Source organism: Acipenser ruthenus, chromosome 23, assembly GCF_902713425.1.
Source record: "Acipenser ruthenus chromosome 23, fAciRut3.2 maternal haplotype, whole genome shotgun sequence".
Classification (NCBI taxonomy): Eukaryota; Metazoa; Chordata; class Actinopteri; order Acipenseriformes; family Acipenseridae; genus Acipenser; species Acipenser ruthenus.
In genome coordinates, this window is record NC_081211.1 from 28,545,072 (window position 1) to 28,564,865 (window position 19,794).

The 19,794-nt window shown below is 44.4% G+C and overlaps 1 protein-coding gene across 2 annotated transcripts in view; it reads left to right on the top strand.

Annotated features, from left to right (window-relative positions):
- Positions 1-1,143: 1,143 nt before the first annotated feature.
- LOC117973663 (E3 ubiquitin-protein ligase NEURL1B-like) overlaps positions 1,144-19,794 on the top strand; it is a 52,449-nt gene continuing 33,798 nt past the window's right edge. Inside the window, exon 1 of one of the 2 annotated variants that reach the window (XM_058997134.1) lies at positions 1,144-1,545. In XM_058997134.1, the coding sequence (XP_058853117.1) occupies positions 1,443-1,545 (103 nt within the window). In that variant the 5' untranslated portion in view covers positions 1,144-1,442. The remainder of the gene's footprint in view (positions 1,546-19,794) is intronic. The other variant, XM_058997133.1, reaches the window with a different exon arrangement.

Genomic DNA, 19,794 nt, shown 5'->3' on the forward strand with positions numbered 1-19,794 from the left:
CTCATGGCATGATCCACATTTCAATCACTATACAGCAACGGCAGAGCCTTGTGCGGAAACCACTCAGTGCAGGCAGGAGAAGTACGAGCTCGCCCTCTCCTGGATATTTGGTGAACAGCAGGTAGACACAGTTAACAAGGTATTTAATTCCTGATCTCTATGCATTGCTGTGGCCCCCTCTAGTGCAAGCTCTGAAAATGACATGACTTGTACAGTACAAGCGGCACACAGCAGTCTGAAACCTGGTGTTAATGGCTGTCAGATATTACACGCTTCAACCAGAGGGGACCCCGCAGCTGACACTGAACCCCATCCCCTTATCATTGAGTACTGCTGAGTTCTGTCACTGTAACAACTGTGGAAGTGTAGGGAACACACGCTGAGATTATATATACTGATACTGTTAAACACGCACAGCAGAATAGTGTATCCACGTCCAGTAATCTATCAGGGTTATACGTTAATATTAAACAGAGTAACCAAAGTAACCGCTACCATAAATCAAGCTACATTGATGCCAGCCGCTAAGTCCCAGAACGAGCTTCCAGATTTCAAGAGCCCGATTCTTCCAGCTGCCGCTAGCCTGCTTTCTGTTTGTGGAGCACTGTGAGCTTGGGCGGTGGCGTTCGTCTTGATTTTTAACGGTTACAAAACTTTTTACAAAAACGTTTTTTACCGTTAACTCTTCAAGAAGCTTAGGTGCGTGCTTCGGTTTCCATACAGTAATTATTGGGCAGGCTGATACAAGCTACTGCCATTTCTTTCTGCTACTAACAACCAAACGAGCAAGATGGGCTGAATGGCCTCCTCGTTTGTAAACTTTCTTATGTTCTTAAGAAAATACTGTTTTTTATATTCTCAAGCATGTTATATTGTCTCTGTGTCAAAGTGCAACATACTGGTACAGTATCATGCCAAACGGTATATACTGCACGCTTAGTAATAATAATAATAATAATAATAATAATAATAATAATAATAATAATAATAATAATAATAATAATAAATGGGAAGGTTTTAAAACACGCTGTGCTTGTTTGTGTGTGCACACGACCTGTAATGCAATGCAATGCTTCTGGTTGAATAGAGAGCAAGCTGGCACGTTTTAAAGCAGCGCTGCCAAACCCGTCCCTCAGCGGGGGTGCTCAAGTTCACCACTGGCCGCTATTGGACACGGCAGATACAAATATATGCACGTGTTGCTGTTGTATCTTTTAAACAAAACCCAGGCGGGAGTTTCTGTTATATGTTTGTTTTTTTTCAAATCATTACATGTGGGTTGCTGAATCCGCACAGAGAAGCAGCAGACGACACAACTGCGCTGAACCGCCTGTTATCGTTCAGTATTTTATACGACTCGGGTTTGTTGTCGTTTATGTTGCAAGTTTATTTTTATTTTTTTATTTATTTTTGTATTTGTTTTGCAAACGTACACATTTAAAATGGGAAACGGCGACTCCAGCTTGTTCAGCAGACCGCCCTGCCCCGAGCTGTCTTTCCGACTCAAAGGCGCTCAGAGTCTGGCGGTGATTGGCAGCGACGCAGGTGAGTCTGAAACCTTGTTAATGTCGCGCGCTGTGGCTTTCCTTACTGCCAGCACACGGGCCGCTGTTCTGCTTAGGGAGAACTGGACCTGAAGAGATTCTGAGTAACGCATACGGGGAAGTCAAGGGTACATGAATACCGACTGCATGTATTATTGAATTGCCACTTACAGAACTCTGCAAATACAATTAGCCTAATTAACTATGCAATCTGCTATGTAATACAAGCCTATCCGTAACAGTCCAGTACTAATTAGAGATTCATAGCCAGTGATAAAAGGTTGTTGTTTCTTTGGCACTATTCCACTTGTTAACCGGTTAAGTGTTAGCCATGCAATTTAACCACTGAGCTATTCAAACCCACTGCCTTCCACACTGCAGCCCAGCACTCTAACCACTGAGCTACTCAAACCCACTGCCTTCCACACTGCAGCCATGCAATTTAACCACTGAGCTACTCAAACCCACTGCCTTCCATACTGCAGCCCAGCACTCTAACCACTGAGCTACTCAAACCCACTGCCTTCCACACTGCAGCCCAGCACTCTAACCACTGAGCTACTCAAACCCACTGCCTTCCACACTGCAGCCCAGCACTCTAACCACTGAGCTACTCAAACCCACTGACTCCCACCCTGCAGCCCAGCACTCTAACCACTGAGCTACTCAAACCCACTGCCTCCCACCCTGCAGCCCAGCACTCTAACCACTGAGCTACTCAAACCCACTGACTCCCACCCTGCAGCCCAGCACTCTAACCACTGAGCTACTCAAACCCACTGCCTTCCACACTGCAGCCCAGCACTCTAACCACTGAGCTACTCAAACCCACTGCCTTCCACACTGCAGCCCAGCACTCTAACCACTGAGCTACTCAAACCCACTGCCTTCCACACTGCAGCCCAGCACTCTAACCACTGAGCTACTCAAACCCACTGCCTCCCACACTGCAGCCCAGCACTCTAAGCTTCTCTTGAAATCAGTATCTCAGCATATCCCAGTTTCTCAGACCCCTGGAATCCCTCATGTGGATCAGACCTTCATGTAACCAGCAGGTAGAGCATCTGCCAGATTTCAAATGCTCTTTAGATAAACCTGCCAGTAAAGTGCTCTGAGTGCTGTAAGGCTTAGTCACACTTATAACCACTTCACTGAGCCACTGGCGTCTACTTTTCAAAACGAAACCTGAATTTCTACCAAAAAATACCTGTGCACAAAAATATAACATAGCATTAAATAGCGAGGAGATGGCATTTGAATTTAAGCAACCTATGCACATCAAATCAGATACAATGTGCATATTTCAGTGAACCGTTAAATCCACGAAACCAATAACAAGCAACTCTGAAGATTGATTTCATGATCAGTTACATTCATTTGTCACTAATTTCATGATATTAAAAAGTATAAATTGTGCTTTCATTTGCCTCCTTTAGTCCTCTGTGGTTTTGTTTAAACACATGAGTTTGGATTGATATTTGTTACATTATGCTCCAGCTACTGTATGATAGTAGAGAATAGTACAGTGGAGCAGAGCAGTGTACCCACCCTAGGGAATGAGGGAGCAGTGTACCCACCCTAGGGAATGAGGGAGCAGTGTACCCACCCTAGGGAATGAGGGAGCAGTGTACCCACCTTCGGGAATGAGGGAGCAGTGTACCCACCCTAGGGAATGAGGGAGCAGTGTACCCACCTTCGGGAATGAGGGAGCAGTGTACCCACCCTAGGGAATGAGGGAGCAGTGTACCCACCTTCGGGAATGAGGGAGCAGTGTACCCACCCTAGGGAATGAGGGAGCAGTGTCAGTGCTGACACACAGAGTGATCCGTCCCTCCACACTGTATATCAAGCTGCTCACAAAGAGGGCTTCACCATGAATGAGTTTATCAGCTCTCAGACTAGCTCACTGGGAGGCTGAATAATCCCTTTTGTAAATTATAGCCAATTGCCTCTAATTAGGATGATGCCCTGTGTCTGTTCTGTGTGTATCCTTCACCCAATCAAGCCCTGTGTATAATGAATTGACAGGAGAAGCCAGCGTTGATGGACTGGAGCCAAGCTGATTGAATTGAGATGAATTTTAATTTGCTTATTAAACCCTATGGGGTCCCATCTGTTTAGAAGCAGGGTAATAATATAGTGTATGTAATAAGGCTGTATGATAGTAGAGAACAGAGCAGCTTGAACTAGCCCCTGGTGTTTTTCACCATCACCGTGCATAAACACAAGACAATGTGGAGGATCTGTCATAACAATACGAACAGACAGTACAATCTTTTGTGATCTAACCTTATCAAATGGATCCTCACATATTCACTGCTTACTACAGACCACAGCATGTTCCGTTCTCAAACTGTGTTGCTAATCTCAATGTAAAGCAATCTATCTCAATTCTGTATTAATCCCTTTGTTTGAGTAGTGAAATACAAATGTGCATAAACACACATTCGGACCACGCAAGAAGTGCCTTTACTGTCTCCAGAAAACTGTCACGCTGATCTCTCATTGCTGCAATCAGCCTGCAGAAGCACCTCATGATCTTATTGCTGATCTCTCATTGCTGCATCAGTCTGCAGAAGCACCTCATGATCTTATTGCTGATCTCTCATTGCTGCATCAGTCTGCAGAAGCACCTCATGATCTTATTGCTGATCTCTCATTGCTGCATCAGTCTGCAGAAGCACCTCATGATCTTATTGCTGATCTCTCATTGCTGCAATCAGCCTGCAGAAGCACCTCATGATCTTATTGCTGATCTCTCATTGCTGCATCAGCCTGCAGAAGCACCTCATGATCTTATTGCTGATCTCTCATTGCTGCATCAGCCTACAGAAGCACCTCATGATCTTATTCCCTATAATGGTGCACTCTCTTAATGTCTAACTATCCACCTGGAAATGTCAGAAAGGGAAGAATGCAATATGCCCAGTATGGTCTTTTACTATTAAAAAGATGTCCTACCTATGACCTACCTGTGTATGCATAGTGTGCAGTAACCACAAAATCAGCTCTGTTACCCCATCAAGAATACACAATGCCCCAGCTGTGAGTGGGCTTGCCCGACCTGTAGGTCGAACGAGAGAGCAGTGGCAGCTTATATATATACATATATACATATAACATAGGGTGGTTTTCTAAACCACAATTTACACTAATCTTGAACTGCCGTAGCTAAGGTAATATTAGGCAGTGCAAGATTAGAGCTGATCTGTGAAATCAGCCTTTTCTCATGGCTGAGATTCATTTGGAAAGAGGGAGCACACAGCTCAACAGTTTCCTGTGCTAGTACAACAGATCCCCTTGTCAGAATTTCAATATAATTAAATATAATACCGTGTTTCTTCAGGAACAATCTGCACATTGAAGTAATTGAATTTAATGTATGCCGTGCTGCAGGATACCGTTTTTATTGTAGACATTCGTATGAACCCGCGGTGCTCTGGGGAGAGTGCTGTCTGATGCACAGATGAGACTCCTGAGCTGTGCTGCAATCATTCACCACAGTTTGCAGTAGGTTTACACGTCTGTCTGTTTCATGTTAGTTTAGTCTAGCGGTGCTGTTATGAAGTCTTCAGCTGCTTAAGCAGCAGTTATCCAGCACAGCGCGTCCACTGCTTAGCAACAAGACACTGAACAGTCGCTCCCAGCTGAAAGACTTTTCCTTCCAGCCCGTCTGTGCTGCTGAAGAATGGAGGCAGTCAGGGTGCAGGTGGCTCCAGAGATGGGTACTGTTTTAAATCCTGGCTGGAGTGGCTGTTCTGGTTGGTGATACACTGGACCGCAGCATGAAGAGAAGGGTTTTCAATGGGCTTGTCTGTTACCGTGCAGGTGTTGCATGAATTGAGCCCGCAGTTGCTGATTTAGTGTGATCAGTTGATCAGTAGCCTTTTCCTTCCTGACCCAGGGAGATTCAGGAGGCTTACCATGCTTCTGTTTCTGTAGCTTATAAAAGCTAAACAGAAATGTAAACCTGTGTTTGCTGTTATATTGATAATATTTTACAACAAGCACTTAAAGAAATTATTTTTAAAAAAGTATGAGGCTATACCTCGGCTGTCCCAAAGACAGTTCACACAAACCCTGGCAGTGCAGTTTGTCAAGCGAGCAGGAAAAACTAAGCATGTGATGCATTTGTATAGCAGTCTGGCCAAGTCTTATCAGTGCAGTTAAACACAAAGTAGACAGTACAGCACTTTGTGTAGAGCAGCTGAGCAGCTGTAATGCGTAGGAGCCAGAACTCAAAGAGACTGGCTTATCTGCTGAGGCATAGCAGGGGGAGAGACAAGGAAGTTCGAAAAACATCTTTGTAGTTGCCTTTACAGTCAAGGCTTCGCCTAAAATAGTTCTAGCTGAAAGGGTAGTACCTGTTTTTAACACATGTATAAAATTCAGGGATACCACACTGATGAAGTTGACATGCACAGTCAGAGAGCGTCAATGTCCAGTCACAGTGTGTGTCACTGGCACTGCCCTTCACTATCAGGGACTCAACACAAGAACAAAACACTTCCTATCACTAAAATGACAGATTTAGCCGGGATCCAGATTAAAATACCTGGTACTAGACTAAGCTATGGCGTTTGAAATTTGTGCTTCACACTTGTGCTTCAAAATGTTTGGCATACAATGCTATTCTGTTATGTGATTTTTTTTTTTTTTTACAAAAATAGGTCAGTGGTGTTGTCTGTGAAATATTCCCAAAACAGTGGTGTCAGAGAATTTGACCCTGAGAAGACTGTCCCTACTTGATCCTGGGAATTTGTTGCCAAATGAACTGAGACCCTTTTGCCTTCATTTATGGGAAGAGAGAGAGTTTGGCAGAATCCTACTCTGTGAAATTTTCATCTGAGAGCATATTTTCCCAGGGATGGATTAGTAATTAAAGGAAGTAAAGGGAAGAGATGGCTGGGGGCGGAGGGGGGGCGTGGGAGGTAAGGAATGCAGTTTGGCTCTCCTAGGATGAGACAAGGACGAAGGAAAAAATGTACAAATCTCTTTCTCAGAATATATACACAGCAGAGAAGGAACTATTATCCCACTGCTGCCACCAAATAACATGGGAAGAGGCAGCTCTTTGTATAAGCAATGCATTAAGCCATGTCAGTTTCAGAACTGCTGTGTTCAATGGGTAAAGCTTGCAGTGAGGTTTAAGGACTGGGTTAAAGGATGGGGAGTAACAGGACAGCTTGTTTGAATGGATAACAAGCTTTAAACAAAGAGCTCAGGCTATGAGGGACTGTACCTCAATTCGATTCCTTCTGACGTAACGCCATTGCCACTTGATTTCAGACTACTGCTGCTTTTCAATTGGGAATCTGGTGAATTTTGCAAAGGTTTTCTTAACTTTGTTTCCCTGATTCCCAACTTTTTAATAATCAAAAAACGATTAAAACAAACAAACAAACAAACAAACAAAAGTCCAATTGTCATTTCACTCACTATAAACTATTTAAAAAAGGTACAATTTGAATATGTAATGGAAAAATGAAGGGAGAGAGGACAGGAAATATTCAGTGCTGGTAATGGTGAAGGCACAAGCCAAAAACGTTTGTACACCTGACATAAGTTTTACCTACTCTGCTAGCCTATAGATTAGTGATTTGGCCTGCAGTGCTATAGGTGTCCAGCAGATGGCAGTGCTGTGATTCTGCAGGCTCTTCACTGCTCTGGAACTCTAAGCATGCTGAGTTGTTGTTGTTTTTCCTCTTTTATCTCTGGAATTCTGTTTACACCCAATCTATTTTTGAGAAAACCCCAGAGCGGGAGGCAATGTTGCCCAGCAGCTGCCTGTTATTATTCAGGCAGTGAGTCAGTGTTTACAGAGGGGTTCGGACCCCCAGGTTACCCCATTACAGCTCCCTGCTATAACTAGACATTGGCCTGCTAGCTTTTCTGCATGCTATACAGCAGGCAATGCAAGTGCTGCTCGGACCCACAGTCAAGACACAGTCATTTCTATACAATAAGAGTGTGCACGTCTCAAGCACATGAAACCCAGGCAACGTTTTCTGCCAACTTTTCAAGCATCCATAAAGCTCTCTGTAGGACTTGTAGAAATATGATATTCAACACATGTTTCAACTAGCAGTCAGTTCCTTCTAAAGTAGTTTCTTTCAGTATTTCTACAACTCTTGAAGCAGCCAGTCATAGGGGACTCTTTCAAGACATGTTCCACTCTTTAAAGAGTCCAGCAACAGCATTATAATAAAGTAGTTTAAAGTCTGAAAATGCCTCATTCATCCATCTACTTGCATCAACAGTTAGCTGAACATTTCATGGCCTTGAGATTCTTATCTTGGGATCTTGGAAGTTTATTAGGGGAGGGGGGGGGGGGCTGAGCAAAAGATAAGGAATTCCTAAATAAGATTTGTTTAAAATATATTTCTAAACAATCTTGTACATGTATGTAATTTTTTTTTGTATTTTCTTACTTGTCATATTTTTTTTACCAGATTTCCTCTGCACTAGCGGCTGTTCTAGAACGCTCAGCTCTGTTCTGAAAGGCGTGTGATGACATGACTAGAGTGTAATGACATCATCGTTTATAAAGAGAGGTGGCCTCTACCGGATCACACTGGATTTACTATCAGAGAGACATGCTTTGAGTTATTCATGTCATATGGTGCTCGAGTTTTACTATTTTTAAATTGATATTTTTATCTTTTTTTAGTGTTTATTCACAAGATTGCCATGCCCAAACTACCACATGTTTTTTTTTTTTTTTTTATGTATTCCTTATCTACGAGTTTTTCGGGCTAGTTTCCAGTCACACAGATTTCGAATCTGTTAAAGCCTTGATGAAGCTGGTAACCAGGAGACCGGTATGACGTCACAGCTCAACACGCTTTTCTAAAAACTAAACGGGAATGAAATTCAAAATAGATCCAGAAATCTGAGCGGCTGCTTGGATTGCAGTGACAAATCATAATCTTACAGTCTAGCATAAAGGATATCTCTATCGAGATATATAGATAAGTGTTCCTATATCTAGCTATAGATATAGCTATATATGATAACGGTCACTTATCTATCTCTGTCTGAATCTGCATAGCTGTTGGTGCATCTATCAATATCTCTCTATGTGAATCTATGCACCTACTATTAATCTCTCAATCTATCAATATATCCAGTGAATCTGTCTCTCTCACTCAGTCAGCCCTGTCCTCGCCCTGTCATATTTCCGGTCCCACAGTCATCTCATTAATCTTCCTATGATCTTCCCCCTGCTATTCATAGCTCTGCCCCCAGAGACCCTCTGTTGGTTTGTTGTCATGGTTGTCAGGGTGACGGGAGCCTGCCTCTGACCCAAGCTAAGCTTACCTTTGGGATACATATAGAGCACACTAAACAGTCTTCTTCACACAAACGACATGCGACCCGTCTTCAATCATTCCAGCATTGTAAAAGGAAGGCTGTGTGTTCTTCCTACAGGCCCAGTTGTCATAATTAGGTACACTGTGGAGGGTCTTCAGATAAACTGAGCATTTATTTAAAGAAAACGGAAATGAAGGTTCAGTGTGCAGTTGTCTTTCACAAACAGCTAGAAGACTATTTAATAGTTCACCCCTGGAGGCCTTGGTTTGAATTCAAATTGGTTCTGGTGGTCTCAGCACCGTCTTCAGCAGACATTAGTCACAGAACCAGCTCGCAGCACACCTGCTTGAGAGAGGCCCAGGGAGGTTAAAGGTAAGCGTTGACAGCTTTTCAAACAGCCGAATGCAGTACAGTACTGTGCGGCAATGAGACCCACAGTGTGCAGGGCAGCCCTGTTCTACTGTAGTTGCCTGACACACGGGGGTTAACCCTTTCTTCAATGATGTAGTGGTGCATGCAGGTGCAGTAAATGTTTTATGAAGCTTGTTCTGATGGCATTGTCCTGACAGGCTGCCCAGCTGCTCGCTGCCGTGACAGTGCTTAGTTAAACATTTAAACCAGCCTCTATTATTCATTCCTGGCTTTGTCTTGTGTTGCCGGCACACTTGTTTTCAGTGAGCGCAGTCTGTGCTTGTGGCCATTTAAACTGAACGAGTCAGCCAGTGAGCCGGTAAAACTCTCCCTGCAGCACAGGAGGGTAAACTAATATCCCTGTACAGCAGCTTTTCCAAGAGTGTGCCCCTTCTCTCAACTCTTCAATGAGGAATCTCCCTACTGCTCAGGGGATCCCCACTCTGCCTTATACAATCTTGTTTCCTGTTTTTGCAAATCCTCCTTGCAACCTCAGTTTCCACGAGCTGTCTGCATGCATTCCTCATCACTGATATGAGGACCGAGGTGCGCCCTAGTGAAGGTCTGAGTTTAAGATCGGCTGTTTTTACCTTGTTCGAAATGTCGACCCCTATGCTCTGATCATTGTCTGTCTATCACACTTAACATGATAAACTCCTTGCTTGCTATAGACCTTTCAATAAACCCAAACACTGAGCGCAGGTAGTGAGTTAACAAGAGGGATCTATCCCTCAATAACCTATACTGGCGACACCAGAGAAACAGACCCAGACAGGCAGACAGACACAGGCAGTGTCACAGACAGGCCCTAGTTCATAAGGTCCTGTGACCTGCCATGTGTTTGGGAGTGGCCCTGCAGAGCGCTGGCAGGCTTGGCTCTGTGGACTGTGTCTGTAAAGCAAGCTGCTCACAGTGACCCGGGGGGCTCCTGTGACTTTAACAAGAGGCAAGGCTATTGATGGAGCGAACAGCAGCTGCACAGTGGAGCTCTGTGTTCAGCTGGGGGCAGATATCAGTCTCTCTACTGCAAGCACAAGGTAGCTCGGAGCATCAATAGATTGCTTTGAAGCTCAGCAGTCACTGAGCTTTCTGAGCAGTCTGCTTTAGGTAGCGAGCGCACGTGATCTGGGTCATTAATATAGATACATGCGCGGAGGGAGAGCGGGACCACAAAGCACTGTGGGGGACAACACCTTTTTAAAAGAGTACTTGCACTGCTGACCATGCACAAACCACAAAACATCAAGGGGCTTGACGATATACGACCCCTGGAGCTGGTACTCAGTAACGGACGGGCAGGCTAGTGTTCTGCTGCATGTCAGCTTTCACCACGTGTGTGGTGTTTGCACAGGGACTGTTCCAGATTCCTGACGGGCAGGTGAGATTTTCAGGAGAGGGTTCATAGTGTGGAGTCCAGACAGTCCATTTGAACTCTTAAACGCTGAAGTTCTGTGCACCTGGGCTAAATGATATATGATATATTATACCCTTAAGGGTAGCATCAGCTGCAGAGTCACTTACAACAACGTCTCACCCGAAAGACGGAGCACAAGGAGGTTAAGTGACTTGCTCAGGGTCACACAATGAGTCAGTGGCTGAGGTGGGATTTGAACCGGGGACCTCCTGGTTACAAGCCCTTTTCTTTAACCACTGGACCACACAGCCTCCTTATAGATCAACAGTGGCCAAAACCTGCCTGCTTTATCCTAGTTTTATTTTTGCAGATGTGTTTTTAAAGGGTGAGATCCCCCTATAGCTTGTCAGCTAATCCTCCACCCCCTCACTACAGATTCAATGAGCTCTGGGGTATAATTAGCCATCGAGACTGTGGAAGATGTGGGCCAGGGGATAATCCAGGATCCAGCAGGCGTTGCAGTGAAAGAGAAATGATTGTGACGTCACCATCTGGCTAATTGTCTTCTAATTGCTATTCAGCTCACTCATAGCTCTTTAGTCCATCCAGAATGTGCTACACTGAACATTATTAGCAGTTTAATCTGCTACTATGGAGAAGAATGTGCTATTGTTTCTTTTGTTCTGCTTCACTGATCACTGAGTCCTCTCTCATATCCTGTACTCAATTTGATAGCTCTGACATCCCCAGTACTGAGTTCTCCATACTAGTACTGCATTGCATTAGCTGGCTCTTACATCCCCAGTACTGAGTTCTCTATAAAAGTACTGCATTGCATTAGCTGGCTCTTACATCCCCAGTACTGAGTTCTCTATAAAAGTACTGCATTGCATTAGCTGGCTCTCACATGCCCAGTACTGAGTTCTCTATACTAGTACTGCATTGCATTAGCTGGCTCTCACATGCCCAGTACTGAGTTCTCTATACTAGTACTGCATTGCATTAGCTGGCTCTCACATCCCCAGTACTGAGTTCTCTATAAAAGTACTGCATTGCATTAGCTGGCTCTCACATGCCCAGTACTGAGTTCTCTATAAAAGTACTGCATTGCATTAGCTGGCTCTCACATCCCCAGTACTGAGTTCTCTATACTAGTACTGCATTGCATTAGCTGGCTCTCACATCCCCAGTACTGAGTTCTCTATAATGCCAGTTGAACTTGCTGGCTCTGAGCCACCCTACCTGCCCCACCTGTTTTCTCTGTGTGAGACACTAACTCCATTGTGAAATCTAGAGAGCTCTGTCTCAATACTGGGGGCTACAGGTGGATTAAAGGAATGCTGCTATCCAGTTTTGTAAACAAGGAAAAAGATTTTTGGCATCAAGCTTTTGAAATCTCTTTCGTTATATTTTGCTGGACGGCACACAGGGATTGGTTTGTGCCTATGAAAGGCAAGCGATTATCGTCATTGGTGTGCTCATTAATTAGGATAGTTCTTCGCGATTCTAGATATCATATTGCTTCAGCTCTAGAGCCGGTTCATTTTTTTTGTATCATCAATCCTCGTAACTCGTTGGGTCTTAAAGGACCCCAGTGATTCAGTATCAACATCAAGGCACACAGGTGAATACAGCACGCATACAAAATACACTGACTGCAGAGCTGGAAGTTAGAGGATGACTACAGATCTGGTCGCGTCTCGGGGGGGGGGGGGGGGGGGTCCCTGCTGGAAACCCAAGCTGGTCTGGGTGCTGCACACATCCCAGCTGCTCTTCCATGGAAACAGGCTGTCCGCTCCCTCCTACAGGAATAGGAGCTCCTGCTCTAATTACCTGCCCGCGGTGATAAGAACAGTGCTGTGATCACATCACCACCTAGCAGGCTATCCGCACTCAGGCAGGCAGTAGCAGCCCGGTCAGCATCTACAGGACAGAGCAGAGCTCCAGAGAGGTACAAGAGAGACCTTTAACCCTTGACCCCACCTAGACCTATCTAACCCCATTCTGAAGCACAGGGATGGATGACAGGCTGATCCGCGGGGAGGCTGTGTGGGACTGGGACTGTCTACCGGTGTCGGGGAACACCCCAAGAGCAGGTAACAGGAACGCAAGAGCTGGGTTAACCTGTTAGACCTGGAAATGATGTTTGATGGAGCACTCCTCACATTGTAGAACTGTGAGTCCAGTCGTCACACACTGCTGTCTGGGACAGTTCGATTGGGGTTTCTTTAAGACCTGACTTGACAAAGTTTTGAGGTCCATCAGCTAGCTAGAAACTGAACGAGCATTGATCGACTGAATGGTCTCCTCTTTTTTGTAAATGTCTGTATATTGTCTCCCTTTTTTCAGAGCAAATTAGCTGCTATCACCTTCCTGTTGCTTCATTTGCACTATACAGTAGCGTCATGTGTCATCAAAGAGGTGGTTTGAAATGGTCATGCTAGATCAGGGTTAGGGTAGGACTGTTAGTTTTAAATGTTTTGCTTTCCTATTCTACGGACATTTAATGCCATTATGTATCTGCGGTAAGTGCAAAACTTATAGGAAGGCTATTGCAGAGTGAGCCCATGATGAAAATCTCACATGTGCGGGTATTTCCTGTAATTCCATTTTAAGAATAAAAAGGAAATCCCCCTTTTTGAATTTTCTGATTTCAAACGGAGCTTGCAGAAGTCGCTCATAGCTTCCTGAGAGAGAGAGAGTTCTTGTCAGGCTCACACAGTAACATTGTTTACTTGCAGTCTTCCAGGCAGGAGGAAACTGCATCTGGATCCCCTCGTAAACAAGCAAGCCTTATTGCTGAGAAGGTGACGATTCGTGTGATTGCAATTTAAACAGCGAAGGTTTTATGATTAGGATTACAGCATTATGAATATAAAATGCCCTCTTGTCGCTTGCTGGATAATTCCAGTGTAACGATGGCAAGCAGCTTGAGTGGCTCCGAGGGTCACAGTGAGGGCAGGCGTGCCTCCCGGAGCGGGGTGATAATTCTGCATCTCGCCGGCCACTCCAACACTGTGCAATTTCTTACTGCACTTGAGGAGAGCGCTGCTCTGACTCCTATCCTGAACCTCATCATTTCAGATGAGTTATGTGGCAGCTGCTAATAATAGAAAAAGCCATTTCCATCTCGCTAATAAGGCTGTGGTCTGCTCACCAGCTCCTGTCAGCGAGTGGATAGCACACTCATCTTTAACCCATCTTCATGATTTTCATGAACTCTACCGGATTTTGTATTTTAGTTCCCCTCGACCCAGGTTTATACTTATGTACGGCATACAGCATGGGTTTTTTTTTTTAAATGATTATTTAAATAATTCTAAAGATATATTTTTTTAGAGACACGTTGCTGCTGTAACGCTGTGCTGTGCTGTGGAAGGGACACAGCAACCTGTAACACAGTGATTGTATTAGGTAGGGGGTCCAGGTGCAGGGTATCCCAGGGCAGGGCTCCAGTGCCTCAGTGAGAGTGATACAGTGCTCACTGGGACTCCTACACTTGTAGAGATTGCTCCACAGCTTCTCCAGAGACTAGATGAAACAGTAAAGTGTCTGTCAGTCTGCAGTGCGGCTCTGTACGCCTCCGCTGCTCTTTTCATTGAGTCATCCAGTCAGACAGTCGGGTTTGTTAATAGCTCAACCTTGCCATTCCTCTCCCAGCTAACTGGCAGAGTCCTTACATTACTCCCAGGGAGGGGAAGCTTTGTGAAAGACCCCAGGGTGCCCCTTGGTGTTCAGTGACACAGCTCAGGTAATAACACCTCATAATACCAGTAGCAACAATATAATGAGCTGACAGTGTGGGCTTCCACCTGCTCTGACTGCATCATGAGATGAGATCTATCTGTCTGTCTGTCTATCTATCTATCTATCTATCTATCTATCTATCTATCTATCTATCTATCTATACTGTGTATATATATATATATATATATATATATATATATATATATATATATATATATATATAAATATATATATGGTTTAGAAACACATTTTAAATGCATAGTAAAGGCTTATGATAAAGCACTGAAACCATGGTAAAGGAACAGCATAGTAAATAACCAGAATTCTGTCTCCCAGAGCCCAGCTGCATTGGTCAGTCTAGTGATCACTAGGCTGCCCTGCCCCGTACACTACAGTGCAGCTGCAGGTCAGTGTGACTAGTCACAAACTCATAGAACCAAAATATTTTTTAAAAAGCCCATAAATATTCATTTTGGTTTTTTTCCCAAACCCAGAGCCCCGTCTTCCTAGTCCAGTGAGATTTAGGGTTCTGTTTATTCCAAATATTTTGATAAAATGTGGAGCTTGGGGAACAATTTTCCAGACAGAATCGTAAATTTGAATTCTGTGGCGAGGATGAAACTGAATTTGCTTCAAGGCAGATTTGTTTTTAATATTTACCACAAATGTTCAGTTTGGCTGCTGTCTTCAAACAAGAGGCCACTGCAAGTGAAGTATCTCTGTTTAAAGTCCTGGGATACAGGGTGCAAGGCAGTGGGTTTGACTAGCTCAGTGGTTAGAGTGCTAGGCTGCAGTGTGGAAGGCAGTGGGTTTGAGTAGATCAGTGGTTAGAGTGCTGGGCTGCAGTATGGAAGGCAGTGGGTTTGAGTAGCTCAGTGGTTAGAGTGCTAGGCTGCAGTGTGGAAGGCAGTGGGTTTGAGTAGCTCAGTGGTTAGAGTGCTGGGCTGCAGTGTGGAAGGCAGTGGGTTTGACTAGCTCAGTGGTTAGAGTGCTGGGCTGCAGTGTGGAAGGCAGTGGGTTTGAGTAGCTCAGTGGTTAGAGTGCTGGGCTGCAGTGTGGAAGGCAGTGGGTTTGAGTAGCTCAGTGGTTAGAGTGCTGGGCTGCAGTGTGTAAGGCAGTGGGTTTGAGTAGATCAGTGGTTAGAGTGCTGGGCTGCAGTGTGGAAGGCAGTGGGTTTGAGTAGCTCAGTGGTTAGAGTGCTGGGCTGCAGTGTGGAAGGCAGTGGGTTTGAGTAGCTCAGTGGTTAGAGTGCTGAGCTGCAGAGTGTGGAGCAGCAGTCAGAATTCAGTTTAACTGCACTTTGTTCTTACAGAGCTGCATTATATATGTTTCCCGTTTTATTTATTATTAAAAACAACAAAAAGACTTAACATAAACGTTACTTGGTGAGCTGACTATTTAGAGGAAACAGCTAATAACCTCACCCTCTGGCTGCACGTACAAGCCTTCTATTGAGAGTCACAGTAAGAACAGAAGAGCGGGCAATCTCAGCATCCTGAGATTATCTGGATACTGGAAGCACATAAATAAACCAGACTCGGACTCAGAGAGCATCTGGAGGGGCCACAGTTTACAGCGGTCTTCAAGTGGTTTGCTAAATTAACAAGCTGTTTATTTTGGACAGTCCTTTAACAAAAAAAAAAAAAAAGGAAGTAGCAGATGTGAATGAGCCCCGTAGCTATGTGCATGAACAGTTTGAAGCTGTAACTCAGAGTTCTGTATAAGTTCATATGTAATAGAAGCTGGGGGGGTGTTGCAAGTACTGCGGTTTTCAGGGTGATTTCCTTTAAGACGGATTTTTGAAACTAATCAATCCTATTAAGAAGCATGTTCATTTCACAATAAGAGATGCTGAATTTCCCTTACGTGTATGGCAATTCATTTCCATATTGAGTGAAGCCCAGGGCACTGGCTTCTCTTACTGTTCTGTAGCCAGCGTACCGAGGCTGTAAACTCACAATGAAAATATGTCTAACAAAGTGGCCAATGCAACCGATTCCTCAGGTACAAGTGGCCTTTCCTTTGACTTACCTCAAGAGCTGTATTGTTTTGTGGAGTTTAACCAGAAGTAAAGGGAATTACTTGGAAAGTCAGAGTATCTGTACATCCCTGTGAATGTCTACTGAGCTCATTTACAATACTCTACGTTCTAGTGCTAATAGAATTTTACTAGTTTCTTTCTTTGAGTTTTTCTTACGGGTGGATTTTTTAGGTGGATTTTATTGAATGTAGGGAATGTAGAGAAGACTAGAGCACTGGCCATGACCAGACACACTTCAGACAGGTGATACAGTAGGTGTGCTCCTGTCGCTGCACCTGAAAGGCCACCCCTCACTGTCATTCAGTCCTGGGTGTCTCCCACTCTGTGACGGACCCTCGTACTCAACTCAGCGGTGCTGTACTGCTACCCCTACAGTTCAGTCCTGTTCATAGCAGAAGCAGATCCACATCATCCCCATTCATACCCATGGCGTGCTTCCAGAACCTCTAACAGTCTCAAGACTTTGTTGTAGGATAAGCACAGAACAGCCAGCTAGTTAATGGATTGATCGCTGAAACCCGTATGGAAGCCAAAGGAACTCATCCAAGGAAGAAAAAAAACAAGGAAAACAAGAAGCTGTGTTTTTTCAATCAAAGCTGAGTTTCCTGAAGCCTTGTGTCTTGCTGTCTGTTGCTCTTGGCTTCCGTTTGTGATGAGGAGGAATCGAGTGAACAATGGGACGGCTGGGGGAAGCAGGGCTGATGTGCGACATCTGCTTAGAGCAGAACAGGCGCTATTGTAGGTATGCTTCGCAGTAACAGGCTCGATCCAACAGCAATCTTTAAATCACTAAATTCCCCCTCTGGCATTTTACATTTCACAGGCTCTATCATGGGAAAGAGAGAGGAGTGGTCAGGATTTATACTAAAAGGAGACAGTGTGTGTGTGTGGGTGGGGTTGGAATCATTTTGAGCCAATAAATGAACAGTGAAAATGTCATTAGCGTTCCACCCAATAGATACATTGGCAGACCCACACCCTGCCTGTGTGACCTGAGAGATGTCCAGATAACATTCTAGGATGAGCAGGCTGGGGCAGGGCGGGCAGGGGGGGCAGGGGGGGGGGGGGGGGTTGCCACATCACCGCCAGCGTTGTCATGGTGGCAGGGGTTGGCTCCAGCCCCAGGATGGTACCCTCCAGCCAAAGGAAGACAGGAAGCTTGAATTGTAAACTCATTTCCTCTGTTGGCCCACGCTGTTGTTTCACAAATTGAAACCGGGAGATCACTCACCGACAACAAAGGGTCTTGCCCCCAGGGCCACCTTTCCACGCTGTCACAATCAAGGCAGAGCATGACTGCAGCTTGCTCTCTGTTTCTGTTGTGTTTACATGACGGTGACTTCTGTGTGTGTACATGGAAGAACGTAATAAAAGGGGTGATGAACACATGCCCACCCCTGCACACGCACTCGTCGTGTCGTCTTTGACAGATTTTTGTTTCTGTACATTTTGAACCTGCTTTTCACAACCGCCCACGGGATGATGTGAAAGTGCTCATATCCGCTCTCTCTCTCTCTCTCTGTAGGTGATATCTGTTTGTTTTTTTATTATTATTTCTGTTTTGATTCCAGAGCTATGATGAAGCTTGAGGATATTATTCACAGCCTCATTACCTCTTACACCTGCCTTGAAGTTGCAGCTGAAACAGGCAAGTAAAGAGGGTTAGCCAGCCCTGGGCAGAGGAGTGGAGGCGCTTACACTCGTTAACCTGCGTCCCCAGCAAAGCAGAAACAACTTAAACACAAAATACAGATTGTCAGCTGATAACCCTCCCGCCCGGAAGTGTAATAAAGCATAGTGAAAGCATGCTGAAGCTTAGGTAAGCATTGTAAAGAATAGCAAGTTATGGCAAAGTATATTAATAAGCATGGCAAACCAGGGTAAACAATGGGAAATGCAGAGTGAAACGAGAAGCATGGGGGAAAACCTACAAATAATATATTGTGGCAAACGATATTATTGAAGGAGCTTTCAAATGCTGGGTATTTTTGTGCAGCTAGATCTGTTATTTTAACCCCCTGAACATTTTACCCCATTTGAAGTCATATTTCCACTGGATATAAACACCTTGGCTGACCAAAATGTGCTGGCAACCTAGGCCTTTATCTAAGACTGAATATAGCCAATATATGGTGTGACTCTTTCTGTTTCCGGATGATAGAAACCTGACACCTGTCTCTGTGTGAGTGTGGGCGTATATCCTGCAGTTACACTGGCATTATGATGTGCTCTAAGCAATGCAGTGTTTGCTCACATACAGTCCATGTTTAGTTTGCCTGTTGTTTCTGATCCACTGTGCAGTTAACATCACTGTGCTGGCAATCGCAAGGTGATAATGCATAGGAAGCATGGGTTACACAGGTGGTTTAAGAGCATCATTAATTCACATTGGTACCGGGAGCTGACAGCTACAAGGCAGGCTCAGGAACGTCCGGCACTATCAGCTTGCAGAGGCTGGGGATCACCTTTCCTGATCAGGAAGCACACAGTGACCCGTGGGCAGGGGGAAGCTCTGCTGATTAATTCGAGATCCTCGTGTTGAGAGTGTGAAATAACATCCGGCACATTGAGAGAGAGGCCTGTCCGGACAGCACACAATCTGCTGCAGGATAGGAGGACAGCTCGTTCAGGACTGGGGGAGACGGCCAATAGGAAGTTGTTTGAACAAAGGCAAACATCACACCCGATTGGCCACCAGGGGGAATGGGACTCTCGATTGGTTGTCTGTGTTTATGAAATTCCATTATCAGTTTGTGTAGGTTATATTAGATAAACAGATACTGTTAACCATGCACGATTCTGTGTTTCTTGAATAATCCAAACCTGTCGGGGATCAGCGTCACAAAATCCTTACGCTACTTGCATGTTTTATTCTTTAGGAAGATTAAACAAGTTTTTAACTATTAAACCATAGGAACAGCTGAATAATTTTGTTTGTTTTAGCTTTGGTTAAGGAATGTAAGGAGTTTTTTTGGGTTGCGGTAATCTGAAAAATCTGCATAACACATTTTCAACAGACTTCCTTTAAAATGACTCCAATTAAAAGCAAATGTTGGGGCGATTTAATTTTGAAGAGAAACTGGATTGGCAGAAAGTTTTAAAATCCACAACTTTATTTCATTATAACCGTCTGTATCACCCTGGCACTGTCCAAACTCCAGAAATAATGATCTGATTTACAGTCTGTTTACACTGACGTAGCTTGGTTTACTTATGGTATTTATTTAGCATTGACCGGGTGGGATGCAACAGTGAATTTTGCATGCAAGAAACTCATTGTCACCATTTTAATTGACATTAAGTGATGTGTAGCATTGCATATGGGCCAGTGATTAAGGGTTAAAACATCTCATTTCCCTGCAAATCATTGCAATATGTTAAAA